The 27,853-nt window shown below is 44.2% G+C and overlaps 2 protein-coding genes across 2 annotated transcripts in view; both read left to right on the top strand.

The window, feature by feature from the left end:
• CFAP99 (cilia and flagella associated protein 99) overlaps positions 1–7,761 on the top strand; it is a 173,994-nt gene extending 166,233 nt beyond the window's left edge. The window contains exons 16-17 of the mRNA XM_036765417.1: positions 6,425–6,605; positions 7,603–7,761. Coding sequence (XP_036621312.1) covers positions 6,425–6,605; positions 7,603–7,761 — 340 coding nt within the window. The remainder of the gene's footprint in view (positions 1–6,424; positions 6,606–7,602) is intronic.
• Positions 7,762–25,212: 17,451 nt separating this feature from the next.
• RNF4 (ring finger protein 4) overlaps positions 25,213–27,853 on the top strand; it is a 78,788-nt gene continuing 76,147 nt past the window's right edge. The window contains exon 1 of the mRNA XM_036764134.1: positions 25,213–25,298. The gene's annotated coding sequence lies outside the window, so the exon portion shown is untranslated. The remainder of the gene's footprint in view (positions 25,299–27,853) is intronic.

The following is a 27,853-nucleotide window of genomic DNA, read 5'->3' as shown; positions in this document are numbered from 1 at the left end:
AGAATCATTGCTGTCATTAGTAAGGTCCAAGGGCTGAGACTGAAAGCCTGATCTCAAACCCAGCGCTATCTCCACAAGGCCACACTGACTTACTGTAGAGCATAGCAAAAATCAAAATGAGATGTATGTCCTTCTCTATTCTAAGAGTGGGCCCGAATGGGATCACCAGCATATGGCAGCCACATTGGTGTGGTTTCACCAATGAGCATGTCTGGTTAGGGAAGGAAGTAAGCATTTATTTAGCACCTACCTACTGTGTGCCAGGCACTATGCTAAGTACTTTCACAAACCTTCTCTCATTTGATTGGCTTGCCCCTCTACACCCCACTCTCTACCTCCTCCAGTTCCAGAGGAAGTAGTTGCTCACAGTTCAAAGCATCACTTTACTCTTGGCTAAAGTAACCAAAAGGAATAACAAGGCCAAGAATTAGGGAAGTTGAGTTCTGTTGAGTATAAAGTAAGCCAAACTGACGTTTACACATCACTTTATCACTTTACATATCACAGCTCACACTGGATGCTTATCATAGCCCAATGAGGGAAGCAGGACAGGGATGACTGACTTTCATTTTACAGAGGAAGAAACTAGAGCCCCTGTAGGTAAATTGAACTTACCTTTAAGGTCACACAGTAGAACAGATTGAAACTCAAGTGTGTTGACAATCAAAATGGGCTCTTAGCACTTAGTTCAACCAAGTGCCCTTGAAGAGTTTGGCCTTTGTTTCCTTGATTAAATTGGGAGTCCTTGGTGACCTCCTTGCCTCAGGGGAGGGCCTAGTTTACCTGGGTTTGAATGGCATGTTTGGGACATCAGAAGCTTTTAGACCACGTGGGTTTAAGTCGTCTCTTTGTGATGATTTCAGGTCATGTGGGTGAGTCGCCTGTGTGACTCACCCTTGACCCTGAGAAAGATATAAAACCAGGGGTTGGCTTTCTCTTTTTCGGAGCTCTTACCCACAGCAGTGGTGGCGAGCGTGACTCTGGGCCAGCCCTTGTTATGAGCTCCCGGGCTGAACTTAGATGTTGGTAACTATGAATTGTATTTGGTCTGTCTGTCGATGTTTGTAATTTGTTTGTATTTGCTCCGAAGTTCAGGGTGCTGGCTTTTTCCCCTGAACTAAGTGAATGGTATTTGTATGCTGAATTAAAGTGAGATTGTTAACCCCTTAACGTTGCTTTCCTTAGTAAAGCAGATCAAAAGAACCTATGCTGGCAGTGTTCTTGTTGTTGGGCTTGTGCTGGTTTTTCACCCGCACAGCAGCTGCTAGCCGGATTGTTGATACACTAAGTCTTTTGACTGTTCCAAGTACAGAGTATCCTTTCACAACACTAGAGCTATCTGTAACTATAAAATTGTTGTTTGTTATTGTTCAGTTGTTTCAGTTGTGTATGACTCTTCATGACTCCATTTGGGGTTTCTTGGCAAAGATACAAGAGTGGTGTGTCACTTCCTTCTCCAGCTTGTATTACAGATGAGGAAACTGGGGCAAATAGGGCAAAGTGACTTGCCCAGGGTCACATAGCTAGTAAGTGCTTGAGGTTGGATTTGGACTCAGGTCTTCCTGACCTCTGGACTGACTACTCTTATCCACTTCACCACCTAGCTGCCCAACTATAAAATATCAATTCTAATTCAACATACATTCTACAATTATGTGAATTCAAACCTCCCTGATATTGTACTGGCTGGGAGTTGGGGGAAAGGAATGGACAAATGAAACAAATGGAAGTCACATTTTTTCATTAGAGAAAGAGAAATGATGTTGATGATCATTCACATTTATATGACTTTATAGTTGACAAAACTCTCCCCTCACAAGCACCCTGTAAGTATTATTATCCACAGAAAAGTGAAATATCTTGCCTATGATCACACAGTAAGTGTTAGAGCCAAATACTGAACTCTGATTCCAAGCATGCTCTTTACACACACACACACACACACACACACACACCCCAGCCCCTTGAAGGGCTTGACCCTATAAAGAACAGAGCTGTACAGTCCCCATAGTCAGGTGAGCAGAGCTGCCATTTTCCTCTCCATTCATCCCACTTGTTGCTTGTTCCTCAGAGATCCTGGAGTTGCTATCATGCCATAGAAAGAGTGCCAGAGTGAGAATCGACAGGTCAGGTGCAAATTCTAATTCTGCCAGTTAGTAGCTACATAACCACATGCAGGAAGAGGAGGAGATAGGTGGATGAAAATAATCTGTTTCAACAGCTGTGAAGGCAGCTGTAGCAGATGCTATGGAGTGCTTAGAGCTTGGTCAGACATCAAAGATGCCAAGGTCATCCACTGCATCCTGAACCATTGCCAGTCGTCTTGACTTTTGTCTTGCTACTGAATTTTGATGACAGAAAGAGAGGGAGGCCGATGACTTTGTGCAACTCTGCCTCACTCAAACCCTATTTTGCAAGTCAAGATATCACCCTGTGATGTCATCCCTTATCTTCAAAAACAAAGGACCAACAACAACAATCATGGGCAAGTCATTAACCTTCTATGAACACATTTCCTCACCTGTAAAATGGATAACAGTCTCACTACATGGCTCCCAGGGTAGTTGTATTGGCACGGTTTCAGTGAAACTGGACCCATGGTTCCTTTCTTAACCGTTCAGTCCTTTCCATGATCCTTCACCACCACAAAGGTCCGTCTGTCAGTGATGCTCTGTGATTGTACGTCATTGAACCCTGTCATCTCAGAAGGGAAATCAAAGGATAATGGAAAGAAGCCCAGTAGGTGTAAGAAGGCTGAAGCATATTGTGAGTGATGGTGCGTGTGTAAAAACAAATAGATCGTCCCAACGATAAGTGGTCAAAAGGCATAAGCTGTTTTCAAAATAGAAATCGAAAACTATCAACAATCGTAAAAAAAAACCAAAATGCTCCAAATTTCTAATCATAAAAGAAATGCACAGCAAAATGGCTGTTGAAAAGATGGCTGGAGAGTCAAATGAAGCTGGGCCTAGCTAAGTTCTATAATGGGTCACTGGGGCATTCACCAGTCAGGGTAGCAAGGACCCCAAGGTAGGAGTTCCAGAGCTGAAAGGGCATGGTGTCTAGTCTAGGTGACAAGCGGACCAGCAAAAGGATGAGCTGATGAAAAGCAATGGACAGAGCCCTGGACCTGGTGTCAAGACTACCTGGGTTCAAACCCAGCCTCAGACACTTACTGGCTGTGTGACCCTGGACAAGTTTCTTAACCTCTATTTGCCTCAGTTTCCTCATCTGTTAATTGGGGATAATAATAGTACCCAACCCCCAGGATTGTTTTGAGAATCAAATGAGATAAAAACTGCAAAGTGTTTAGCACTATGCCTGGCTCATAGCAAGTGCTACATAAATGTTAGCTATTTTAAGCTCTTAAGAAAGATAACTGTAGAGATATAAATTAAAACTGAAAGGCAGCTGAACTCTGATTAAAAGCAGTGACCAATATTGTCACTAGAGGACAGATGATGAAGTATACCTCTCCCTTCTTTTGGTAGAAAGGTGGGATACTATGAGTGGGAATGTGTGTGGAGAGAAGCAGAGTGGCTAGAATGCTGTGTTGGTAAGCAAAATGGGCTCTTAGCACTTAGTTCAACCAAGTGCCCTTGAAGAGTTTGGCTTTTGTTTCCTTTGAGTAATTCAGTGTATTTCATTGAGTCTTACTAGGTGCTAAGCCCCAGGCCCAAGCCCCTATTAGGTGTAAAACCTATGTGGGTGTGGATTGGTTACTAAGGTGAGGCCCAACGTGGGGCTAACTAAGGGGAGGTGCTAACTCAAGAGCCAATCACAGGAGCCTAAGTTCTGGTCATTCACATGATGCTCGATGACCTCTGAAACTCTATAAGAGGAGAGAACACAGCTTGGAGATTGAGACTTGTTGGAGCCAGCAACCGCAACAGCGACAGCAACAGCTACAGCCAAAGCCGAAGCCGAAGCCAAAGGAGCTGAAGAAGCAGGAGCTGCTGGTAGCAGGGCTGACCCGCGTGTGGACTGGAGAGTGCTGAGCAAGGGCTTGAGGCCAGTGGGTAATCTTCTTACTAGAGGTGGGAAACACGAATATGATTTGGTTTAGTGCCATCATTTTTTTTCTATAACCTCCTGGTTACTCTTGTGAGGTGGACTTATTGGGCCTGGAAGCTTTTGACAAGGATATCAAAATGGGGGCACTGATTCGTGGGTCTGCTACTTTGGAGCTTGAATAAATGCTTTAATTCTTCTTCCTTCTACTTAGAGAATTCCTTATATCCTCCGGTTCGGAACCATTCAGACATATATATGATTCTCTTTGAAATCATAAATTCTGCCTTCATAATTCTGGCCTTAGTGTTAGGAAGACCTGAGTTCAAATCCTACCTCAAATACTTACTAGCTGTGTGACCCTAGGCAAGTCACTTAACCTCCTCTACTTCAGTTTCTCCATCTGTAAAATGAAGATTCAATGACCTCCACGGTCTCTTCCAACTCTAAGCCTGTGGCTCTGTGACTTTTTTTTAACCTCTTTGTTTGCTTGCAGCCAAACAATTCTTAACTTTTAGTCAGGTGTTTCCATTACTCTTCAAAGAATAAGAAAAGATCTTATGATTCTTTGTTTACAAGTAGGATTCTGATCAGTGGGGAAGTGGGGCATCTTATGAGGAAAGAAGAACAGAAGGCATTAATACTTTCAAGTGGTGCAAGAAACAACTATTAAGGAGGCATAAGAATAGGAAAGGATGTGGGCCTGTCCTGTAGCACAAGTGGGAGAGAACGGATCTGGTGAGAGCCGGAGAGCTTGGCCAGGATCCACAAAATACTGAAAGAATAAGCGGTAGGGCCACAGTGCATTCGGTGAAAGACTTACAAAAAGATGTGGACACGAATCACATCTGGAGGAAAAATGGGACTGGGGTGGGCTCGACCCCAGGGCAAGAGGCTCCAGTGATGAGATCCCCAGTCCATGCAAGGAGTCCAGACAAGGTCCACGGTAGCCAAAATTGAGGCTCTCTTCCTCCCCGAAGCCTTCCCTAACAGGACTGGTATCTCACACTCAAAAGACCCGAGTTTCTCTCCTGCTGTGTGTCCTTGGGCCAGTCACTTCACTTTCTCAGTTTCCTTAGCTATAAAGTGAGGAAAAGAATAACGCCTAGCTCCCCAGGTTGTTGTGAAGACAATGTCAGCAAAGTACTTTACAAAGCTTAAAGTGCTATAAATAAAGGTGAGCAAGTATTATGTACTCACTCAGAAAGTATAGGGGGAAGGGAATAAGCATTTATTAAGCACCTACTATGTGCCACACTTCGTTCTAAGCACTTTTACAGATATTATTTCATTCAATCCTCACAACTTTGGGAGGTAGGTACTAAATTATCCTCATCTTAGAGGAAACAGAGACAGAGAGGTCAAGTGATTTGCCCTGGGTCACCCAGCTAGGAAGTGTCTGAGGCTGAGTTTGAACTCAGGTCTTCCTGACTCCAGGTCCAGCATATGACAATGTGTTGCCAGTTTAAAAAAAAAAAGGAAAGAAAAGAAAGAAAAAAAAAGACAATGTGTTACCTAGATACCGATACTTAGTAAACATAAAGGGTTCTATGAAATTGAGGGAAGATTGCTTCACTTGATCATTCCATCCACGAGCTCATTAGCACGGGCATTCTTTCTGGTTTACCCAACCTGGATTTCTCAGCCCATTTAATTCTTGCCATAAATCAATGCTCTGATTTCTTTAATATCTTGAGGGTATCAGGGATGATTGTTATGTATTAGCACCCCTCTCCAGTTTAGATCACTGCTTCCCATCAATGACAGAGAGAGAGCTCTTCAATCTCAGGGATTAGAATGTCTTCTGTGTCCCAGCTTCCATGTTTGTCCCTTCCCCAGCTTAAGATGCAAGTTCACCAAAGGCAGGGAGTAGATCTGTTTTTTGAAAGGTGACATGGACTGAGGAAAGAGCGTTGGACCAGGGGTCAGAAGACCTGAACTGGAGTCCTGGCTCTGTCATGCCTTTACCATATGAGCCTGCCCTCTCTGCCTCAGTTTCCTCATCTGTATAATTCCACTTGCACTAACAGGCATATAAATAAGGAAAGTAATTTGCAAACCTTACAATAATTCTATAGAAATGTACTTCTCATTTTAACAATAAGAAGAAGAAATGATGAGAAGTCATGAGGTATAGCAGATAGAAAGTAAGCCTTAAAGTGAAAGACACCTGGGCTCAGGTTCTGTTTTCAACACATACTGGCTGTGTGTGACACCAGGTAAGTAATTAAGTCTCTCAGTGGCCAAGGCAGCCCTTTAGCTTGCTGAGAAGATGCCCATCTGCAGAGAGCCAGGAAGTTCCCAAAGCAGCAAAGTCACCGAGCCTGTCCATAAGTAAACAGATAAGTATTACTCTGAATAGCAGTCCTTCCCATTTCTCTTTGCTTTTTTGTGTCCGTTTCTTTTTGCCCAGGATTGAGGAAAGAAAAAGGCTCGAATTCCACACACCCAAAGCTGTCAGTCAAGATGAGCGCAATTTAGAGCTGAAGAAGAAAATCCAGGTGCTAATGGAGCAGCGGCAAAAGAAGGAGGAAAGCCTGAAGGCAGGACCCCAGAAGGCCAAGCCAGAGCTAGAACCATGGCTCAGGCCCAAGGTGAACTCTTTGCAGGAAAGATGGGCTGTGCAGAGTGGGCTCCAGCTCACACCAAGCTAGACAAATGCAGGAGACCTGGCTTCTCATCATGGCTTGGCTGCTAAAAAGTGTGTTTCTTCAGCACTTGGAGACTAGTGTGGGAAGGGTGAATTGGCCTATGGGGACCAGCCCAGGGATATGCTCAGAGTCACCTTTCCTGGTTCCAGGGGACCCATAGTGGAGCTTTGGGCTCTGCTTCCAGCCTTATGTGACTCAGAACTGTACCCTGGCCAAACCCCCATATGGCAGGGTACAGGACAGGGAGTGAGTACTATGATCTAGCCTCTTTACGCTCAGTAATTGTTCTTGAAAGCTAACCTTATAAAGCATCTTTTTGAGATTGGCATGGTGGGTACCTGCTACTGGGTATGCTAAAGCTGTTGGGATTGCTTGAGCTTGTGAGTATTGAGCCACAGTGGTGTAAAGTATAATACCAATATGGTGGGCCCTGGCAGGTAGCAGAGACAGGTAGGGTGCAGGCTCCCTAAGGAGGGGCAAACTGGTCTAGACTGGAAATAGAGCTGCTAAAAGCTTCTGTGCTGAGCAGTGGTAAGGCACTTTCAGCCTAGGTGAGACAAGGGAGACCCACAACTTCACCCCATGCCTCCCCAAAAGATACCTTTCAGCATAATTATCCTTCTTCTATGGATGAAAATCATGGAGTCATAGATTTAGAGTTGGAAAGGACCTCATAGTCAGCTGGTCCAAGCCCCTGATTGGTTACACATATGGTATGTAAGTTGACTCTTGGAAGGAACTTTAAAACCAGACCTTTTGAGCCAGGATGTTGTTCTGGTCAAAACTTGCTCTGGGTCAGTAGAGGACATGACCTGAGACCATGAAAAGTCCATTATGCAGAGGAATCACCCTGGGACCTGCAGGGTAACTTGAGTTTCGTCTTTGGGGATGGCAGGTGGGGGGCCCACCAAGTGACGGTCTTGTCTTTCCCTTTTTCCAGACTCCTTTCGAAGAACAGCACTGGAAAATGTTGGAGGAGAGCCGGGAAAAACTTTACAAGAGACTCCAGAGAAACACAGCCACCAGAGCAGCAGAACAGAGAGAGGAGTACCATGTGTCAACGCTGAGTGGAGCTCAGCCTTGCATCCTGAGGTCTTAAAATCCTTTGTTCTGCCCACAGCCCCCTGGGAGCTAGACTCTAGCCCTGGAGGATTTGGATACACAGTGAAGGTAGCCAAGTGGCCTCCCTGAAGCCTGGTTCCCAGAACATTCAAGGGCTGTCACAGAGATAGGAGGGGACAGTAAGTCAGGGTAGGGATTAATGGGGATAAAGGAATAAAGAGCATTGGCTAGAGAATCCTGGACCATCTACTGTGTGGCTTCAGCGTCAGAGCCATACGCTGTCAGTTTTCTTGCGGAGTTAAAATATGTGAGGGTACAAAGTGAGCCCTCCAGCTTCAGGCAGTCTCATCTTTTTATGAGTTATTTATGACCTCCTCACTCCCTCAGGACCCTCCACAATCCATACGCGGGGGTTCTCTCCCAGACAGATGTTCTGTCATAGGAATGCTTTTGCCATATTCCCTGCCAAGCTTCCCTCTGTTTCTGAGAAGGAAACCTGTTTGTAGGGTTGGTGGCTCATATAACCAATGTTTGTTTGTTTGTTTGTGCTTAATGATACTCATTTATTGCAAAGTAGGATTTTTCTTGGGGTGGGGGGCTTTGGGTTACTGGGTAGTGATAAATATGAAAAAATTCAATAAAATGTTTCTTTTAAAACATACAGAAGAAAACAAAAATAAGTCCAGAAGAGCAAGGGGGCGACCAGTCCTCCCTCTTATGTGCACTAGGCTTCTCTACACTATTCCCTATAGCCTGAAAGAGCTGATGCTGCCATCATGTCCCATGCCATCTCATCCCATCCTGTTTCATCTCCACCACACAGCTGTGGTTTACTAGAAAGAGGACTGGCTTTAAAATAAGAAGACTTGGGCAAGAATCCTGGTACTGCCACTTAATTACCTGTATGACCTCAAGCCAGGCCTTTTCCTTTTCTGGGCCTTCATTTTCTCATCTTTAAGAAGAGGGGACGGGACCAGATGATTATCCAGTCCTGTGATTCTGTTTATCCTTTACGATCCATTTTAAATGCTACCTTGTTGAGGAAGCTTTCCCTTAGAACTCTTCCACTGCAAATCAGAAATGATAGAGCAGAATCTCAAAATGAGTTGGTTCTGTGTAGGTGCAAAGCTTTTCTGCTTTAGACAGCCAAAAAGAGGTTTCCACCAGGATCCTCCTATACGGGCAGTGGCAAGTGCGGGTGGAAGAAGGAAAGGTTGGAGTAGGAGTGGGGAACCTGCAACCTCGAGGCCACATGTGGCCCTCTAGATCCTCAAGTGCAGCCCTTTGACTGAACTTGAGGACCTAGAGGGCAACATGTAGCCTTGAGGCCACAGGTTCCCCACCTGTTAGAGAGTGTCACAGAGTAGTAGACTGAGCAAGAAGAATTCTTCAGTGGCTTGCAAGGCTTAGAATTGAATGGGCCAAGATTCTTATCTGTTGCCCTTATTACGTGTTTTATGGATGTGTGCAAGTTTTGTCCCACCCCCCTTTTTGGAGAAGGGGCTCATTTGTTCTATCAGTTATCATGGTTCCCAGTCTTCAGCTAGGCTCTTGGGGTCAGTCCCTGTCCTTCAGTAAGGGTATAAGGATATTAAAGTCAACAATAGCCTTTCCATGATCCAGGCAAGGGAGTAGGAGAACAGAGTGTCAGATGTCTGGGCTGGGAGAACAACCTGATTCTCCCCCAAAAAGTGTAAATGATGCTAGGACCACATCTCAGGTAGTTGGGCTGAGGTGTTCAACTTCAACACACATATGGAGGGGTTTTTCAGTTTCTTTTTTTGTTTAATTATTTTTCCAATTACATGTAAAAACAATTTTTAACATTCATTTTTAAAAATTTTGAATTACAACTTTTCTCCCTCCTCTCTCCTTGAGAGGGCAAGTAATTTGATATAGGTTATACATGCGTAGTCATGCAAAACATATTTCCATGTTATTTATCTTGTGAAAGAAAACACAAACCAAACACCAAAAACCAAGAAAAATAAAGTTTTTTTTAAAAATATGCTTCGATCTGCATTCAGATTCCATCAGTTCTTTCTCTGGAGGTAGATAGCATTTTTCATCATAAGATCTTTAGAATTGTCTTAGATCAGTATATTCCTAAGAATATCTAAGTCATTTGCAGTTGATCATCACACAATGTTGCCATTATAGAGTACGATGTTCTTTTGTTCTACCTATTTCACTTTGCATCAGTTCATATAAGTCATTCCAGATTTTTCTGAGAGCATCAAGTTCATCCTTTCTTTTAAAAAAATTTTTTCCCAAGTTACATATAGAGACAATTTTAACATTCATTTAAAAAAATTTTGAGTTCCAAATTTTCTTTCTCTCCTTCACCCCCTCCCTTCCTGAGACAATAAGCAATTTTATATGGGTTATACCTGTTCAATTATGCAAAACATATTACCATATTAGCCATGTTGTAAAAGAAGACAGACCCAAAGGGGGAAAAAATGAAAAAATACAGAAAGTGTTTTGGATCATTGTATTGATGAGGATAGCTAATTTATTCAGAGTTGATCATCATTGCTGTTACTGTGTACAATGTCTTCCTGGTTCTGTTTAATTCACTTTGCATCAGTTCATATGAGTCTTTCCAGGTTTTTCTGAAATCAGCCTGCCCATCATTTCTTATCTGTTCATCATTTCTCATAGGACAATAGTATTCCACCATAATCATATACCACAGCTTGTTCAGCCGCTCCCAAATTGATGGACATTCTTTGCAAAAAGAGCTGCTATAAATATTTTTGTGCATATCGGACCTTTTCCTTATTTTTTTAATCTCTTTGGGCTGCAGACCTAGTAGTGGTATTTCTGGGTCAAAGGGTATGCACAGTTTTATAGCCCTTTGGGCATACTTTCAAATTGTTCTCCAGAGTGGTTGAATCAGTTCACAATTCCATCAACAATGCATTAGTGTCTCAATTTTCCCATATCCCCTACAACATTTGTTATTTTCCTTTTCTGTTATATTAGCTAATCTGAAAGGTGTGGGATGGTACCTCAGAGTTGTTTTAATTTGCATTTCTTTAATCAGTAGTGATTTAGAGTATTTTTTCACATGACTATAGATAGTTTTGATTTCTTTGTCTGAAAACTGCTTGGTCACATCCTTTGACCATTTGTCAGTCGGTGAATGGCTTGTATTCTTACAAATTTGACTCAGCTCTCTATATGTTTGAGAAATGACGCTTTTATCCGAGAAACTTGTAAAAAAATTTCACAGTTATGATTACTGTATATTTCTTTCGATCATATTTTCTCCCTGTTTATCATGCTCTCTCTCCTTTCAACGTGTCCATCCTCAAAAGTGTTTTGCTTCTGACTGCCATCTCCCCCTCCCTTTAATCAGCCCCCACCTTCTCTTATCCCCTTCCCCTCCTATTTTCCTGTATGATAGATGGTACCCAACCGAATGTTATTCCTTCTTTGAGCCAATTTGGATGAGAGTAAGGTTCAATTCAATTCAGCAAACATTTAAAGGCCTACTGTGTGCAGAGTGCTGTTCTGGAAGGAGGAAGATACACATTTTAGACAAGACATAGTCCCTGTCTGTACATGCCTAAGTTTAATAGGGGAATGAGATATAAGCATCAATAACAACAGTGCAAAAACACTAAATCAAAGGCAGTTTGTTCAGTAGAAAGACTGTTGGATTTGGAGTTTGGAAGACCTGGATTCAAATTCTGCCATGAGCAGTTAATAACTATGTGACCCTGAGCAAATCACAAAACCCCTCCTGGACTCAGTTTCCACATCTAATAATAACTAACAGGTAGCACTTCTATGTGCCAGGCACTGCGCTGAGGGCTTTTCAAAGACTATCTCACTTGATCCTTACAATAACCCTGAGGGGCAGGTGCTGCAATTATCTCTGTTTTATAGTTGAGGAAACTGAGGCAAACAGAGGTTAAGTGACTGACTGGCCTACGGCTACACGGCAAATAAGTGTCTGTTGCTGGATCTGGATTCAGATCCCTCTGATGCCAGGCTCAGCACTCTGTCCCCTGTGTCATCTAGCGACTCCATAAAAAGGGGTTGGTCTAAGTGATCTAATAGGAGATAGCTAGGCAAAGCATATGTCAGGCTCAGTACCAAGTCCCCTGGAGATAAATACAAGCAAACAAGACAGGTCTTAGACTCAAGGAGCTTACTGCTAACGAGGGAAAACCACTTAAAAGGGGCAGTCGGGAAGGGGAGAGAGGTAGCAGCGATGCAGCGGGAGAGGAGGATTCCAAAGAGTTTCCAGGCACGAGGGAGGCGAAGCACAGCAGGGGCCTTTCCTAAAATGATGGTCTCTCCAGCTCAAAATCTATCCTTCTATGATGAGCGCATTACTGTGGTGCAAATAGCATGCTATGTGAGGTTGGTAGGGAAAAGATCATCACCAAAAAGAGAGATCAGGGAAGGCTTCCTAGGGGAGGTGCCATTTGAGTTGGGCCTTAAAGGACAGGTGGTGACAACGGGTAGAAAGCAGGGAGAGAGGGAGGCAAAAACACAGAGAACACAAAGCAGAAAGTGAATCTAGAAGATAGTTTGAATGGATAAATAGTTTGATTAGAGCAAAGATTGTGTGGAGTTGAACCATGTGAAATAAGGTTGGAAAGTTAGGTTTGTACTAGGTCATGGAGGATCTTAGATGCCTAGTTACGGAATCTGAACTTGACTCAGTAGATACCAGGCAAACAGAAGGGTCCGAAGCTTGGGGAGCAACATGATTGGATCTATGCATAAGGGAAGACTAGTCTGAAAGCTATAAGAAGGCTAGATTGGAAAAGGAAGAGAGTGGAAGTAAGAAGACTTGGTAGGAGACTCGGGCAAGGGTCCTAGCAGGTAGTGCTTGTGGCTGTGGGAAAAGCGATGGTGGGGATGGATACTGTAGAGGAGGAAGCGATAGGGCCTGGCAGCTGCTTTGAGACAAGGCACTGGGGAAGAGGAAAGGTCCCGTAATACTCCTAAGGTTTCAAACATGGGACACCTGGTAAATGGTAGTGCCACAGACAGAAGTAATGAAGTCATAAAGAAGAGTAAGTGCTTCCTCTCCAATTACCTTGTCTCATCTGTGCACAATATATCCTCCAGTAGAATTAAAGCTTCTACATGGCAGGGGCTGTCTCATTTTTTTTCTTCCTATTAATACCTGATGCCTGACACAGTCCATGGCATGTACTAGATGTTTATTAAATTGGGAGGACAATGAGGAACTTGGTTGAGACATGTTGAATTTGATGTGCTGGGAATGGGGTGGGTGGAGGGGTCTGGATTTTATTTAGCAAGAGGCCAAGTCAAGTCAACAAGCATTTATTAAGTGTTTATTATGTGCTGAGCACTGTGCTAAAACCCTGGGAATACAAATACAAGCAGAAAGAAACTTAATCCTTGCCTTCAAGGACCTAAGATGGGGAAAGACAATACATAAAAGGAAGATGGAAGGGGAGAGGGAAGTGGAGAAGGTAGTTGCATGGGGGCATGATGGAGAAAGTCTGAAAATTCTGGAACAGAGCCCAGAGGAGAATGAAGATATGGCTGACCTGGGCATTTTTCTTAAAGTGGAGGCTGTGGGAGGAATCAGCCAATCAGAGGAAAGAGCTGCAGGGGCGGGGTGTATTTGCATTGTGAGAAGGCCATTGTGAGAAGGTAAGGGTGAGCTTCCAGGATGAGGTGAGGAGGCTACAGAGGCAGAGTGAACTTCCAGGGTGAGAAGGCTGCTGTGGCATGGTGGGAAAATGTCTGGGGAATCAAGAACGGAGCCCAGAGAGGAATGAGGAATAGCCTGGAGATAAAGATTTGGGAGGTATCTTCATAGAGGTTGTAGTTGAGGCCATGGGAGTAAATGACATTGCCAAGGGAAAGATTATAGAGAGAGAAGCCAAGAGGGCATAGTACCTGTCTTCTTAATATTTCTGTGTAGGTGAGACCACCTTAAAATGACCACCAAGAATAACTTTGAAGGGGAAAAAAGCCATAATTAGTCTCTTTAAGGAGATGATCGTTTGGGGAAAAGTGAGGAGGCTGAGCATATATATGAGCCTTAGATCTTTTTCTTAGTACCAGACATGGAGCCATCCTCTTCTCTCCTACAAGCTGCCTCTCTGAGTCACTGCCCAAACTTAATACCAGCAGTGAGCTGACCCTTACCCCCAAATCATGTGCCCTAGTACAATCACCTAGATTGTCTCTGTAAAAGCCATTGGAATAAATGTTTAGAACACCTGTTATAGTTATCCATTGCCAAGTCCTGGTGTGTTCAGGAGATAGCTACAGCAACAGTGAGGAATTGCTTTCAGAAAGGATGTAAACTTTGTCTACCTTGCTACCCTTGTGGAATAGAAGATTTCTGGGAACTGGGATAGGCAAGGTGGCAAAAGTGATTTTGAATGGAAGTAGAATGTGATGAAGATAACAGTAGGTCTGGGTGTGATGGTGCACACCTGTAATCCTTGCTACCAGAGGATGCTGCAGCTGATGGATTACTTGAGCTCAGGAGTTTTGAGTTGTAGTAGGGTTAAGCCGATCGAAGTATACACACTAAGTGTGGCACCAACATGGGGAACTCTCCAGAGCAGTGGGCCACCAGGCTGCCCTGGGGTGCTGGTGGTGGTGAACCCACCTATATCAGAAATGGAGAAGGTCAAAGCTTCAGTGCTTTGTACCAATAGTGGGACCAGGTCCAAGAGTGGCTGCTGCACTTGCAGTCTAGGCAAGATAAGGAGACCCAGGATACACACACACACACACACACACACACACACACACACACACACACCCACTAGACTAGGAGCCTCTTCTGGGTGCCTCAAATTCCTCACCTCTAAAATGAGCGAGTCTTGGAGACTTCCTTCTAAAAGAATGAATGAATGAATGATACGAATATGATGTGAATACCACCAAATGAAAGGTTGTCCACCCAGGGTCAGAGGAAGAAGTGACAAATGTGGGTGGTTGGTTGACCCCCTGTTGTACTGAAGCAGGAATTTGTGAATTTGACGATAACTAGGTGCGTGACTCCCCTCCTCTGCTGTCTTCCTTGGGTGTGTATCCAGGACATGACAGAGAACCAACCGCTAATGACTTGTTATGGCCTTAGACTACTACCAGCTTCTGATGATTCACATGGGCAGCAACTGTATTGCTGGAAGGAATCTAGTATGACCTGTGGCTAGAACCTGAGACTCTGGGCCTCAAGATTCCAATAATTGTTGGATTCTAATGATTATTTAGTTGGCTTAAGCCTCCCCCTAAGGTTTCCCCTTAGGAATATCATAATTTGGTTCATTTTGCTCCTGCCCAGGGAATGTTTGTCTCATCTAAACAGGCCTTCACCTTCCATGTAAATATCCAGGTTAAAAATATCAAACAATATAGAACAGTTTTTATTTGACCCGACAGAAAACACAAATGATTCTAACCTGAGCCTATAAATGGTCAAGACATTCTCTTTCTGCCTTAGTTAGGTCTTAGACTATGGACCAATATAGTCCAGCTCTAATACTATTCTGAATGGAGACCTGCTCCCAGGGCAAAGAACACAGTGTTGCCAGGGAGTCAAAGAACTTTTCCCACCTGGTGAGCCCTACCTTCCCTAGGGTCCTCTGTAGTCCTCTGTACTTAAGTAGTACCCTGGGAGGGGCCCCTAGCAAGAGGAAGGGATTTGGGATTGCTAGAGAATTAGTGAATGATCAACCCCTCCCGTCTTGTAGATTCATTCTCTCCTGGGAACCCACAGAGCCCATATGTCTCAAAGTACCAGTAAATCAATAGGCCTAGGCCCTAGGTCGTTTCCTCACATCATGGCTCCCTATTGGACCTCTCTTACTCCTTCCAGTCTGTCTGGTGAGCTCCTTTTCCTCTGAGTCTCCAACTCATAAGTCTGTGACTCTATCTGGCACCATTGCTCCTGTGCGCCTGGTGCCCTGCAAGCTACCTGTTGGCACTTGTGCCTCCTCCAGGGAGGAGTCTGGGAAGATGCGTGACTCCCCTCCTCATTCATCTGTCTTCTCTCTCTAGCTCTCAGCATCCTTTCCCTTAGAAAGCTCTTTCCTCTTTCTTGGGTCTCTATCTCTTTCTCTGCCTGTTGGCTCCTAGTACTCTTTCACTTGGGGGTAGAGGGATGAATAAATAGCTGAAGGGACATAAATAGTTATAGATGACATCTAAGAATGGGATTTGGATTTCTGGGCCATGCCTTAAAACATAGGAGTGATGACCTTTTGTCCAGGCATAGAGTACAACTAACATAGGCACTTGATAAGGGCTAGTAAAATGCTTTTGCCTGTAGTCTTGCAAATTAAAAGGACCTAAACTGAAGAGGAGGGTGAAGATTGAAAGCCATGTACTCTATCTATCTATCTGTCTGTCTGTCTATAGAGATAGATAACACATGAAGTAGCTTCATTGTAGAAAAGAGAATAAAAATGCCCAGAAATTCACAGGCAAAAAAATCAAATGATCCGGCAATAAAACCCATGGTGCCTGACAGCCACACACAAATGCCCAAAGTACAGGTAACAAGCAAAGCCAAGTCACAATAATAACGAAAGGAGGCAAATTTGACCTCAGGTATCAAGGAGACTTACTTGATGGGATGGAACTCATGACTAGCGTGGGAGAGATAGCATTGTATATTAGGAAGATATTTGCATCTGAGGAAATCCATGGACCAGTAGTGGATCTGTATCAGTTCTGATACCTAGAGCAAAAGCTCTTTTCTTCCTTAGTGTGAGCATGAGATTTCCCCAAATTTCTTCCCTGGGGAGGACCTCTCCATCCATAAGGAGGGATGAGAATGAGAAATGCAGAACCCTCTGGGGGAGGGGAATTCTCTCTTTGTCCTTGAATACTCCCCCTGCCTCAGGTTAAGGCCAGCTTGACCCATGCTGGCATTTGCCCAGTCCATTACAGTTTTCAAAGCGTTTTTACATCTATTATCATTTTCTTCTCTCCTCAATCCCCATCTCTGCAAACTATCTCTTCCTTCTCAACAGAGGATTTACTTTACTGAGAATAAAGGCAATCAGCTGTAAGATCCCTCTTTTCTCCTATTCCATGCTTCAAAACCCTCTATATCATCCCCTCCATTTTCTCCTCTTTTACTCTAGTCTCTAAAGAAAGGGATATCTTTTTTCTTTCCAGTGCCAACCCCTTTACTTAAGCCTCGATCCTTTCCCTACCCATGTCCTTCCAGAACTTGCCTCTTCAATTATAGCTTTCCCTCCCATATTAGGACTTTCCCCATTGTGGTTTCACTATATCGAGGGTCTGCATAAGAAATTAAATGGGAATTTGGGGGGAGTTTTGCAGATGACACAGAAAAAGTTTAGAAACTTAGAAATGCATAAAACATACGTATAGTATTGTATAATAACAACATATTTTATCTTTTAATACCATAATAATTCTCTACTACCAAGAGAGGGCCAAAAGAAATTTAAGTAGATTTTCCAGATTGCAGGGGCCCCATCCCCTAACCTCTGTGATGTGAAAAGCTTAACTGTATTTCCTTTTTGTCTCTAATCTTTAAGCTCTCCGTATCTATTGGCTCCTTCTCTACTGCCTACAAATTTCCCTCATTATTTAAAAAAAAGCCTTCATTTGACTCTGCAGTCCCTTCAGTCATCTTAAATCTCCTCTTCCTTTCACAGCCAACCTTCCAGAAAAAGTCTATACTCATTGCTTCCACTTCTTCACCTCCCATTTTCTAGCGTCTTGCAATCTAGCTTGAAAGAAACTTTTCTCCAAAGTCACCAATGAGATCTCAACACCCTTCCCTCAGTGTTCATCCTACTTGACCTTGCTGCTGATTTTGACTTTGCTCATCCCCTCTCATCCTGTATAGTCTCTCTCAACTCCTAATGCTAAGATCATAGAATGTGAGAGCTGGAAAAGATCTTAGCATGGCTCATCTTCCTCAAAATTCCTCTTTTTACCTGCTTTCTCTTCTTTTGCTTAGTCTCTGAGAGTAAGGTGACCCTTTTCTCCTTGCTAAGACCAAAAGCTTTACTTGAACCCTTGATGCCATCTCTTCCCCTTTCCTACAGAATTCCATCATTTCCTCTGTCTCTTTCCCTCCTTCTCCCTCCCTCTAACTCCTTCAGTCTCTTCCTCTCCTCCCGTCTATCTCTCTGTGTCTTTCTGTCTCCTCCTCCTCCTCCTCCTCCTCCTCCTCCTCCTCCTTCTTCTTCTTCTTCTTCTTCTTCTCTCTCTCTCTCTCTCTCTCTCTATCTCTCTCTCTCTCTCTCTCTCTCTCTCTCTCTCTCTCTCTCTCTCCCCTCTCCTCTCCTCCTCCTCCTTCTCTCTTTCTCTCTGTCTCTGTGTGTGTGTGTCTCTCTCTGTGTGTCTCTGTCTGTCTTTTTCTCTCCCTCCCCCCTCCAATCTTTCCCTTTTTGCTACCCATAAGCATACTCAGATCTCCTCCTTCAACCTTCTAACAACCTAACAACCTTCACTTGACCTTGCTATTCCCTCAGGCTATTATCTTATACTTCTCCCAATGAACACCAAACTCCTAAAAAGACATATTTACATTCACTGCCTCCACTTCTCACCATTCATTTACTTTTCAACCCCTCACAATGTGGCTCTTTACTCTATCCCTTTTTCCCAAAGCTCACCAATAGCGATCATTGCTAAGTCTGATGACCTTTTTTCTAGCCTTTTGCACTTTTCACTATCCTCCTCTACATATGTTTCATCCCCTTAACTTCTCTCCTGGTTCTCCTTCTACCTGTTTGGTCACCCTCAGCAACCTCCTTTGCTGAACTGTGTGTAGCATTTTCTACCTCATAGGTGTGTGTATCCCCCAGCACTCTGTCTTGTGTCACCTTTTCTCTCTACACTTTCTCCCTTGCCGATCTCATTCGCTCAAATGTGTTCAAATATCAACTTACTCAGATGACTCAAACATTATATAGGTAACAACATGCTGAGCTTCTCAGGGCTAAGATGTTTGCCCTCCCTCTCTAAAGGGATCCCTCACAATGGTTCCACATGTACAAACCTAGTTCGGTCCTGAGGGTTCCTCATCCCCTAAAAAGAGAGGTCAGGATCTTTTTTCTCAAACTTTCTGGCTCTTTCCACTCACACCCTTGAGTCTCAGGAAAAATCACTTAAAGCTGAGGTTTGAATGGTGTTTAGGGTCTCCTCAAAAGGGAATAGAAAAGTACTCATGCATGTACACACATGCACACACACTCTTAAAAAAAGACCAGTGCTCACTGACAAATTTGAAGCAATAACATAACTCCTATTATATTCTTCTGGGAGGCTGATACTTAAAACATTAAAACAAGGGACATTCTGTGGGATTGTCAGATGGGTATTTCACCTTCACCTCAGCTCTGCACTGTCTATACAATTCCTTCCAGGTCCACTACTTCTGGCAAGCCAGGCCAAATCTTCAGTTCATCTTGCTAGTCATCTCACCTCCAAGAAGCACTATCATTGCTTCAGAAGGTTTCTCCAACGGTATTGACTATGGAAACAGGAGTTCCCAAATTCTTAGGGTAGACACTTTCAGCAAAATCCATTCTCTCATGATCATTGCTTGGTCACCTATGATCAGAAAAAGAAAGCAGAGAAGGCAGCCAGGGTCCTAGCTCAGGCTCATCTGGGCATCACATGTGCGCACTGCTATGTGTGAACCATGACCATTCACCCCAGATCTCAGGGAGGGAATTTCATGTTCATTCTGAAGAAAAAAAAGAGGAAGAGTTGAGAGAAATTTAAAGAAATCTCTCCTTTTAAACTTAACTGGCACTCTTTCCGCTTCCCACCCCTATCACATGGGGACCAGAGGACCATTTAGGGCTTGCTGTGTCATCCCAAAGGGCCAGGTCCTTCAACCTGGAGCTAAAATACATGTGGCTCACCAGAACTGTCCCAAGGTCCAACAAATCTTGGGTGAGTCTCCTGATTAGTTTCCATTACATACATATATAATGAAACATATATATATATATATATATGCGCACACATATGTATGTATAATGTATATGTGGGTGTATATATATATATATATTATATAATATATCCAATCATAAACTCTCTCCTGAAACTCCAGTCCTACCTTTCCAACTCCTCTACAGGCATCCCCATCTAGAAGTTCCATTGGCATCTCAGATTCAACATGTCCAAAACAGAATTTGTCTCCCTACCAAAGCCTCCCCTTTTCCAGACTTACCTATTTCTGTCACTCAGATTTGCAACCTCAGAGTAATCCCCTGCTTCTTACCCCGTGTAATAAACTGTCAAGCACCATCAATTCTTTCTCCAAAATATCTCACATTTGTCGTTTTCTCTCCACTCATAAAGCTACCATTCACATTCAAGCCTTTCTAACTTCATCACCTTTCTGCTAGGCTATTATAATTGCCCCCTAGTTAGGGTCACAGTTCTCAGACTCGCCCCTTACCAAGCCTCCACACAGCTCTCAAAATAGTCTTCCTAAGGCAGTCCTCCAAATGTATAACTTCCCATTCTCAAACTTTGGGGGCTCCTGAGTGCCTCTAGGATCATATGCAAACATTTAAGGGCTTCCACAGTCTGATTCCAATTTACCTTTGAAGCCTCATTGGCCATTACTACCCTTCATGAACTCTATGTTCCAAACAAATTGGCCATACTATAGCTGTTCCCTTAACTCAACATTCCATCTCATGCCTCCATGAGATTGTTCAACCTGTACTCTGAGCCTGGAACAGTGCGCACTCTCTTTTGATCAATGCCCATTGGAATCATTATCTTCCTTTAAGACCCAGGTCCCACTTCATATATGATGCCTTCCCCAACCCCTTCCCGCAGTTCCTACTTTCCCTCAAATTTCCTTGTACTGTACTCACCTGTGCTAGAGTTACAAACCTCCAGAAGAATGTGAACTCTTTGAGAACGGTGATACTTCCATGTCTGTCTTTGGATATCCAGTGCTAAATACAATGCTTTGCACACGATAAGCATAGGGACAATACCTATGACCTCACTGGTAAAGAAAAGTCCTGAATGAGGAAATTTCCCCTATTGATGTAGGTCAGCATCTTCTATGCATTTTAAGAGAGTAGTTAGAGGACTGAGAAATAGTGACTTATGTATGGTCCTGTGGTTAGCATGTGTCAAAGGACTTGAACTCAGATCTTCCTAGATCCAAGGCTAGTTTTGTATCGATTACTCCATGATGCCTTTCATATCCTGCTCGCTGTTAATAAATGTTGAACATAGAATATAAAACATCAGAACTGTAATGGGACTTAGAACATGGAATGTCAAATAAAGAGAACTTAGAATCACAGAATATGGAGTATCAGAAGCATTAAAGATGATCTAATCCAACTCTCTTCTGGTCTCCTCCCCACGAACTTTCCCACAGGCACAAAGCTGTTTTTCCCAGAGACACCCCAGCAAAAAAAAAACGGGATTTGAGGTCTGCATGTAATTGGCCAGTAGATGGCAGATTTAGCCCAGGATAAAGAAAACAGTGGTTTGGCTGAGACCGAAGGCTGTGCGGATAGATTGGTTTGGCCAGATGTATGGCCAGTCTGTCTGGGCCTGGGAAAGAATCTTAGAATGTTAGAGCTGGAAGCAGCAGGTGTGACCTTGGGCACACCATTAGCTCCTCTGAGCGTTAGTCTCCTGCTCTGTAAGATGAAGCAGTTGTACTAAATTATTTCTAAGGTTCCTTCTGAATTTATAACCCTGTGGTTCCTGCATGATATGTAAAAGTCTTCATTTGCCCCTAGTGATGAGGACTCTTATAAGGCATGAGCTTCTTGCCTTATCTAGGTTTGCCCCACAATGAGGAGGATTGATTGACTGACGGCTGTGGGTGAAATCGGAAAGTCAGAGGAAGGAGAAATTGGGGGATTGGAGTAGACAGGAATAATTTTTGCAGAGGAAAAACAACATGAATAAAAAAGGCAAGGAAGCAAATTAAATCAGTAAGTGTTTATTAAGACCTACTATGAGCCAGGCACTTTGCTATAAGGGGGCTGGAGAAACAAAGAAAAGCAAAATTAGCTTTTGTCCTCAAGAAGCTCACAATCTAATGGGGGAAGACACTATGTAAATAATATGAACAAACAACATAGATACAGGATAAATTAGAGACAATCTCAAACAGGAGGCACTAACACTGAGGAGAATTGCTTTTTGCAGAAAGTGAGACCTGAAGGAAGCCAGGGGGCTGAGGGGAGTATTTCAGACATGAGGGATAGCTAAGGAAAATGCACAAAGTCAATAGATGAAGTGTCTTTGAACACCAAAGGAATGGTAGAGCATATGGAGGGAAGTGAGGTGTAAGAAGAGACAGGAAATGTGGGATGGTGCTACCTTTCAGATGTTGAAGAACTTTAGAGGACAAAGGAGTTGACATTTGGTCCGGGAGGCAATAGGGAGCCCCTGACATTTATTGAATAGGGGAGTGGCATGATCAGAACTGTAGTTTAGGAAGATCACTTTGGCTGGCAAGTGGAACCTGGACCAGAGGTGAAGAGAGACTTGGGGGAGGGAGGCCAACCGGAAGCCTAGTGCCATATTCCAGGTGATTAGAGCCAGCAACAGGGAGAGAGGAGATATATAAAAGAAATGTTAGGAAGGTAGGATCCAGAGAATTTGGCGAAAGATTGGATATGGTGGAATGAGAATGAGTTGAGGGTAGCACTTAGGTTGTGAGTATGGGTAATTGGGATGATAGTAGTGCCTTCAACAGTAACAAGGAAAAACTAGGAAGAAGGGAAGGTTTTGGAGAAAAGATAATGATTTCCATTTTGGACATATAAAGTTACAGGGGTGGGGAACCTGCAGCCTTGAGGCCACAACATGGCCTTCTAGGTCCTCAAGTGCAGCCTTTTGACTGAGTCCAAGCATTACAGAACAAATCCTTTTATTAAGGGGATTTGCTCTATGAAGTTTGGATTTAGTCAAAGGGCTGCACTTGAGCACCTAGAGGGCCACATGTGGCCTCTGGGCTGCAGGTTCTCCACTACTGGTTTAAAATGTCTATAGGATATCCAGTTCTAAATGTACAATATAGGCAGTTGAAGATGGGAGCCTGGAAGTCATCAGAGAAATCAGGGCTTTCTAAATAGATCTGAGAGCATTAGCATAAAGATAATTCAGTACATGGGGAATGATGAGATTACTAAATGAAATAGTATAAAGGGAGAAGAAAAGTAGGCCCAGGATGGATCCTTGTGGTATTGGGACCCAGATGAAGACTCAGCAAAGAAGTCTAAGATGGAATATTCAGACAGGTAGGAGGGAGAACCAGGAGAAATTAGTGTCACAAAAACCTAGAGAGGAGAAAATATTCGTAAAAAGAGGATGATCAACAGTGTGGAAGAATGAGTATTGAGAAAAAGTTATTTATTTGATTTGGCAATTAAGATCACTGGTAACTTTGGAGAGGTCCATTTCAGTTGAATGATGAAACTACAAGTCAAACTGAAGAGTTAAGAGAATAAGGAAAAAAAAGAATTGGAGGCAAACGATTGTAGACAGACTTCTCAAAGAGTGTATTCAAGAAGCAAGGAAGGAAGGAAGGAAAGAAGGAAGGAAGAAAAGAAAGGAAAGAAGGAAGGAAGAACAGAAGGAAGGAAAGAAAAACAGAATGAAAGAAAAGAAAGAGGAAGGCAGAAAAGAAGGAAAGGAGAAAGAAGATATAGACAGGGATGGACAGATCAAGTGAAAGTGTTTTGAGGATAAAGGAAACATGGGAATGTTTTGTAGGCAGCAAGGTAGCAGATGTTAAGGATATGACAGTGAAACCAGCAAGACAGTTTTTGAGCTGAGCCTTGAATTTCAATAGAATTGGATGAGAACAACGTTGGTCTCAGGGATGGAGGATAGCAAAGATGTCAGCCTGACTGTGACATATATAATAAGGTTTGAAAAAGACAATGGAGTCAGAAGAGTATTTTTTTAGAATAAGAAGATACACAGACATCACCTAATTTAACTCACTTCAATCTATAGAGGGGAAAACTGAGACCCAGAGAGGTAGTTACTTGCCCAAGTTTACACTTGTGGTAAGCAGCACAGCTTATGCATGGGGGAGCTACTAAAGGTGTCTGAGCAATCCAATTAAACGACATCTGTTGTTGTTCAGTCTTTCATAAGAGCTGCTTATTAGGAAGGCTGGGCAAGACTCAAGGAATGTCTTCTTTATCTTAGATGTTTTGTTAACTAATGATAAAAGAAGGCTTGCTGGGAAGGGGCTGGAAAAGGGAGATGGAAATGAATGTGACTTAGAAACAAGATGCCATCAGTTTAAAAACAAAACAAAACAGGGAGTCCGGGAGAGAGAAGGTGACAAAAGAATGAGCAGGGAGTCAAAGGCTGCATTTAACCCAAGAAAATCACGGAACGTGGAACCTCATCACATAAGTGGACTTTAGAGACCACCTCTAACATCTCCTCCCCTTTATTTTACATTTAACAGATGGGGAAACTGAGGCCCAGAAAAGGAAAGTACCTTATCTAAGGTCATTCAGGTAGTTACTGGAGTGCTCAGGCTAGAACTCAGCCCTTTACTGCAGTCCAGTACACTTTTGCCTACGACAACCACCCCTTCCTGCCTGGGATCCCATCACCTTAACCAAATTACTGATTTATATCTTTGGGAGGGACTTCTCTTGGGAGGTGACCCCACACTTCACCTCCCATCTAGCCAATTCACCAGAAAAGCGGGACCTAACCAGGTCACCTGCCAGATCCGCAGAGGGCGTGAAATCCTGCCCAATAGCTGGACTCACGGTCCCTGGGACCGCCCTCCCCGCTTCCCCATCCCCCAAACTTCCTTCCCTTGCCAACACACTCTTCTTGTACGGGTTGTATCCACCTATTCGAAAGTAAGCTCCTTGAGGGCAAGGGCAACTTTTGTAATTATATTCCCAGCACCTAGCGAGGCGCCTGGGACACATACATCGTTAGTGCATAATACATGCTTTTTCATTCATTCATTAGAGGATTTCAACCCGAAAAACCACAACTTCCGACAGCCACAGCGCAAAGGACCCACCATGGGGAGGAATGGCTCCAGTGGGTAGAAGAAGGGGAGGGAGAACTTTAAGGCGGGTCTAAACCGGCGCACTGGGGAGGAGTCCTTTGCCCCTTTACCTAGTGCCTGCGATCCTCCCGGCAGAATGTAAGCTCCTTGCGAGCAGGGACTGTTTTTAATTTTTTTGGTCTTTGTGCCCTCAGGACTCAGCATATGGGCTTGCACACATTAGGCACTTAATAAAAGTAAAATTGAAACTGAATAGAATTCAAGCTGAGATGGGCGGGTCCCTCACCCAATAGGAGCGAGAGACCTTGGGGGCCAATCCCAGAGCGCGTTCGGCGCGTGGGGCGGGGGAGGGGAGAAGGAGAAGGCGGTCTCACAACGGGCAGCGTCCAATGGGCGCGCGTGGGGGGCGGGCTCTCGGGCCGGAGGGGGAGGAGACCTGCAGCTGTAGCTCTAGAGTGCTGCTGGGCTGGCGGCGGCGGCGGCGGCGGCGGCTGTGGTGGTGCATCTTTTGGTTCTGTGTCTCGGTGACTGGACGTCCCCGCGTCAGCGCGGCGGGCCGGTGAGGAGAGGTGAGCTGAGCTCAGCCGAGCGGAAGGGCGGCGGGGAGGGGAAGGAAAGGCTGGCGAGGCCTCGCTTCGCCGCCCGGCCGGGTCGAGAACGCCCAGGTCCGAGGGGGCCGCGGCAGGCGCCGGGCCGGGCCTCGGGCTGAATCGCCCTGGTAGTGGGCCCGACGGTGGGGGCCTCCTCTCTGAGGCGCCCTTGCGCCGCCCCGCCTCGCGCGCGGCACCCTGTCTCGGAGCGGGGATGTGCGGACCCCGGAGAACGCGTAGGCCCCCCCGGGAGCTGGGAACCGAGCCACAGAGATGATCAGGTTGGGCCTCCTGCCCCGGGCCTAAGCGAGCCCGGCGCTGTTCTTGGCTCGATCCTTCGGGGACCCCCCCTCCCCCATTCCCATCTTCCCACTTCCTCTCCACCCCCGCCCGCGCTGCGCTTCGGCTCCACAGCGCTTCTCCGGCCTGCCCTTGTAGACGAGGAAGAGAGTGCGTGAGGCCCGCCGAGCCTGGCCGGGCCGGGCGAGGGGGGAGGGGAGCTTCACAAACTTGCTGGGGAGGGGTCCCGGGAGAGACCCCCCCCCTCCCCCAGTGAACTTTGCTGAAGTGCCCCGAGGCTACAAAGCCTTTTTCTCCCGTTGAATTTTGTGAGGTAAATCAAGTCTGGAACGTCAGCAGAATTCGCCCCATTTTACAGAGCAGGAAACAGAGACAGGGAGATGAAGCGCTTTTAGAGTTAAAGGCGGCACTCGGTCCGCCCTGGTCTCGGATTGCAGGTCCTGCTGTCTTCCCTTTAGGGCAGTGAAGGGATCCGTCCACGGCCACGGAATCCGGTGTCGCATCCGGGACTGGAAGATCTCGTTCTCTCCGTAGTATCCTCCTTGTTCGTCCTGCCTCTGCGCTCTTGCTCCTGTGCCACACTTCCTGCACAGAGACAGAGTCCCCCTGGGACACTGGACCCCTGACTCCCAGCTCAGGGTCCTTCCCCTGTATCCCTGTCTATCCACATAGGTGGGTGCATGTGGGTGTCTTGGTCTGCGAGTGTTTTGAGACTATTTCCAAAAATCTGTTATCTTATTTGGGCTAAGAAGACTCTTGAAAACATGCGTGAATCTCTGTCTAGATAGGTATATCTTTATAGTTATTTAGTTATGTGTATCTATAGATAATCTATATATTGAACATACAGGTAGATAAGCTATATAGAGAAATATCTATGTATATATATTCAGTATCTACATATGACATGTAGATAAATTTAGATTAAATATAAATAGATCTATATTGGACGTAGATAAATCTGTTTTGAATATATATTGAATCTATGGCCTCTGGGACATCTACCTGCATGTATTTATGTGAATATTTGTGCTTATCTCTTGCTTTTTTTAGAAGAGGTTTAAGCCTCCTGTGAATTCCTCGGTTGTGTGTCTTTCTTGGGTTGAATTTATCCAGAGATGTGTCAGTATGCGTGTTGCTAATCTCTGGAGTTGTGCTCCAGGGTTGACCTTCCATCCCCTCCCCCTGAAGTAGTGATCTAAAATGTGAATTTGAATGAGAAGGGTACTGGGAGTGGAGAGGAGACCCTGAAAAAAAGTGTGATTGCTGTGCTAGTACTTTAACCAGGCTGACAGCCTTTTTGTTTTTCAAAGGCTATTGACCCACCAAAAATATTTTTTGAAAGAGAAAAGTGATTTAATTTAGGTCACAAGTTCTTAAGCTTTTTTGTCAGGGTCCCGTTTGGCAGTCAAGTGAGATCTGTGGACCCTTTCTCAGAATATTTTTTAAATAATTGAAGGAAATGCTAAATTTCAGTTAAGGTGAACATAAAATTTTTAGTAAACATACATTTTTTTCCCCATCCAAATATATGCACTCCTAGAAATCTGTCCTTGAAGCCCATGGTGGGAAGGGTATGTGTGAGAAAGAGAGAGAAAAACCCCCCATTTAAGGTAGTTTTTTTCTTTTAGTCAGAAGGTAGGTACAAAGTATCCTTTGAAATCCTAAGTATTTTATTTTGTGCATTTATAAAGATTATTCTGAAAGGGGATTCATTGACTTCAGCACATTGATAAAAGGGCTCCATGACTCACAAAAAAGGCTAAGAGCTGTATTTTCATCTACAGGTAAGGAAATTGTAGGACCAAAAGTTTGAGATGATGAGTGAATTTTTTTTAAAATAGTGGGCTAACCTGATGAAATTGGCTTTAGAAAGACCGATCTGTTAGGCACTTAAAGATAAAACTTGGAGGTGGGGCAGTTCAGATGCTAGTTGTGTGATCCTGGACAAGTCACTTAGCCCTGCTTGCCTCAGTTTCCTCATCTGTAAAATGAGCTGGAGAAGGAAATGGCAAACCACCCCAGTATCTTTGCCAGGAAAACTCTAAATGGGCTCACCAAGAGTTGGACACAACTGAAATGACTGAACAACAAACAATAAAAAGATGTGAATTGATAACTGAAATGTTACTAAAGGAATGTGGGCAAGGATGCCTGCACCATATATACGTGTACACATAAAGGGTTGGATGGATGGTTATAGGGTGTCAGGTCAACAACAGTAACTTTGTCAG

This window comes from Trichosurus vulpecula, chromosome 6, assembly GCF_011100635.1.
Source record: "Trichosurus vulpecula isolate mTriVul1 chromosome 6, mTriVul1.pri, whole genome shotgun sequence".
NCBI classification, from domain to species: domain Eukaryota; kingdom Metazoa; phylum Chordata; class Mammalia; order Diprotodontia; family Phalangeridae; genus Trichosurus; species Trichosurus vulpecula.
The sequence above is the reverse complement of the archived record's forward strand: the minus strand, read 5'-3'. Positions and strand labels throughout refer to the sequence as shown.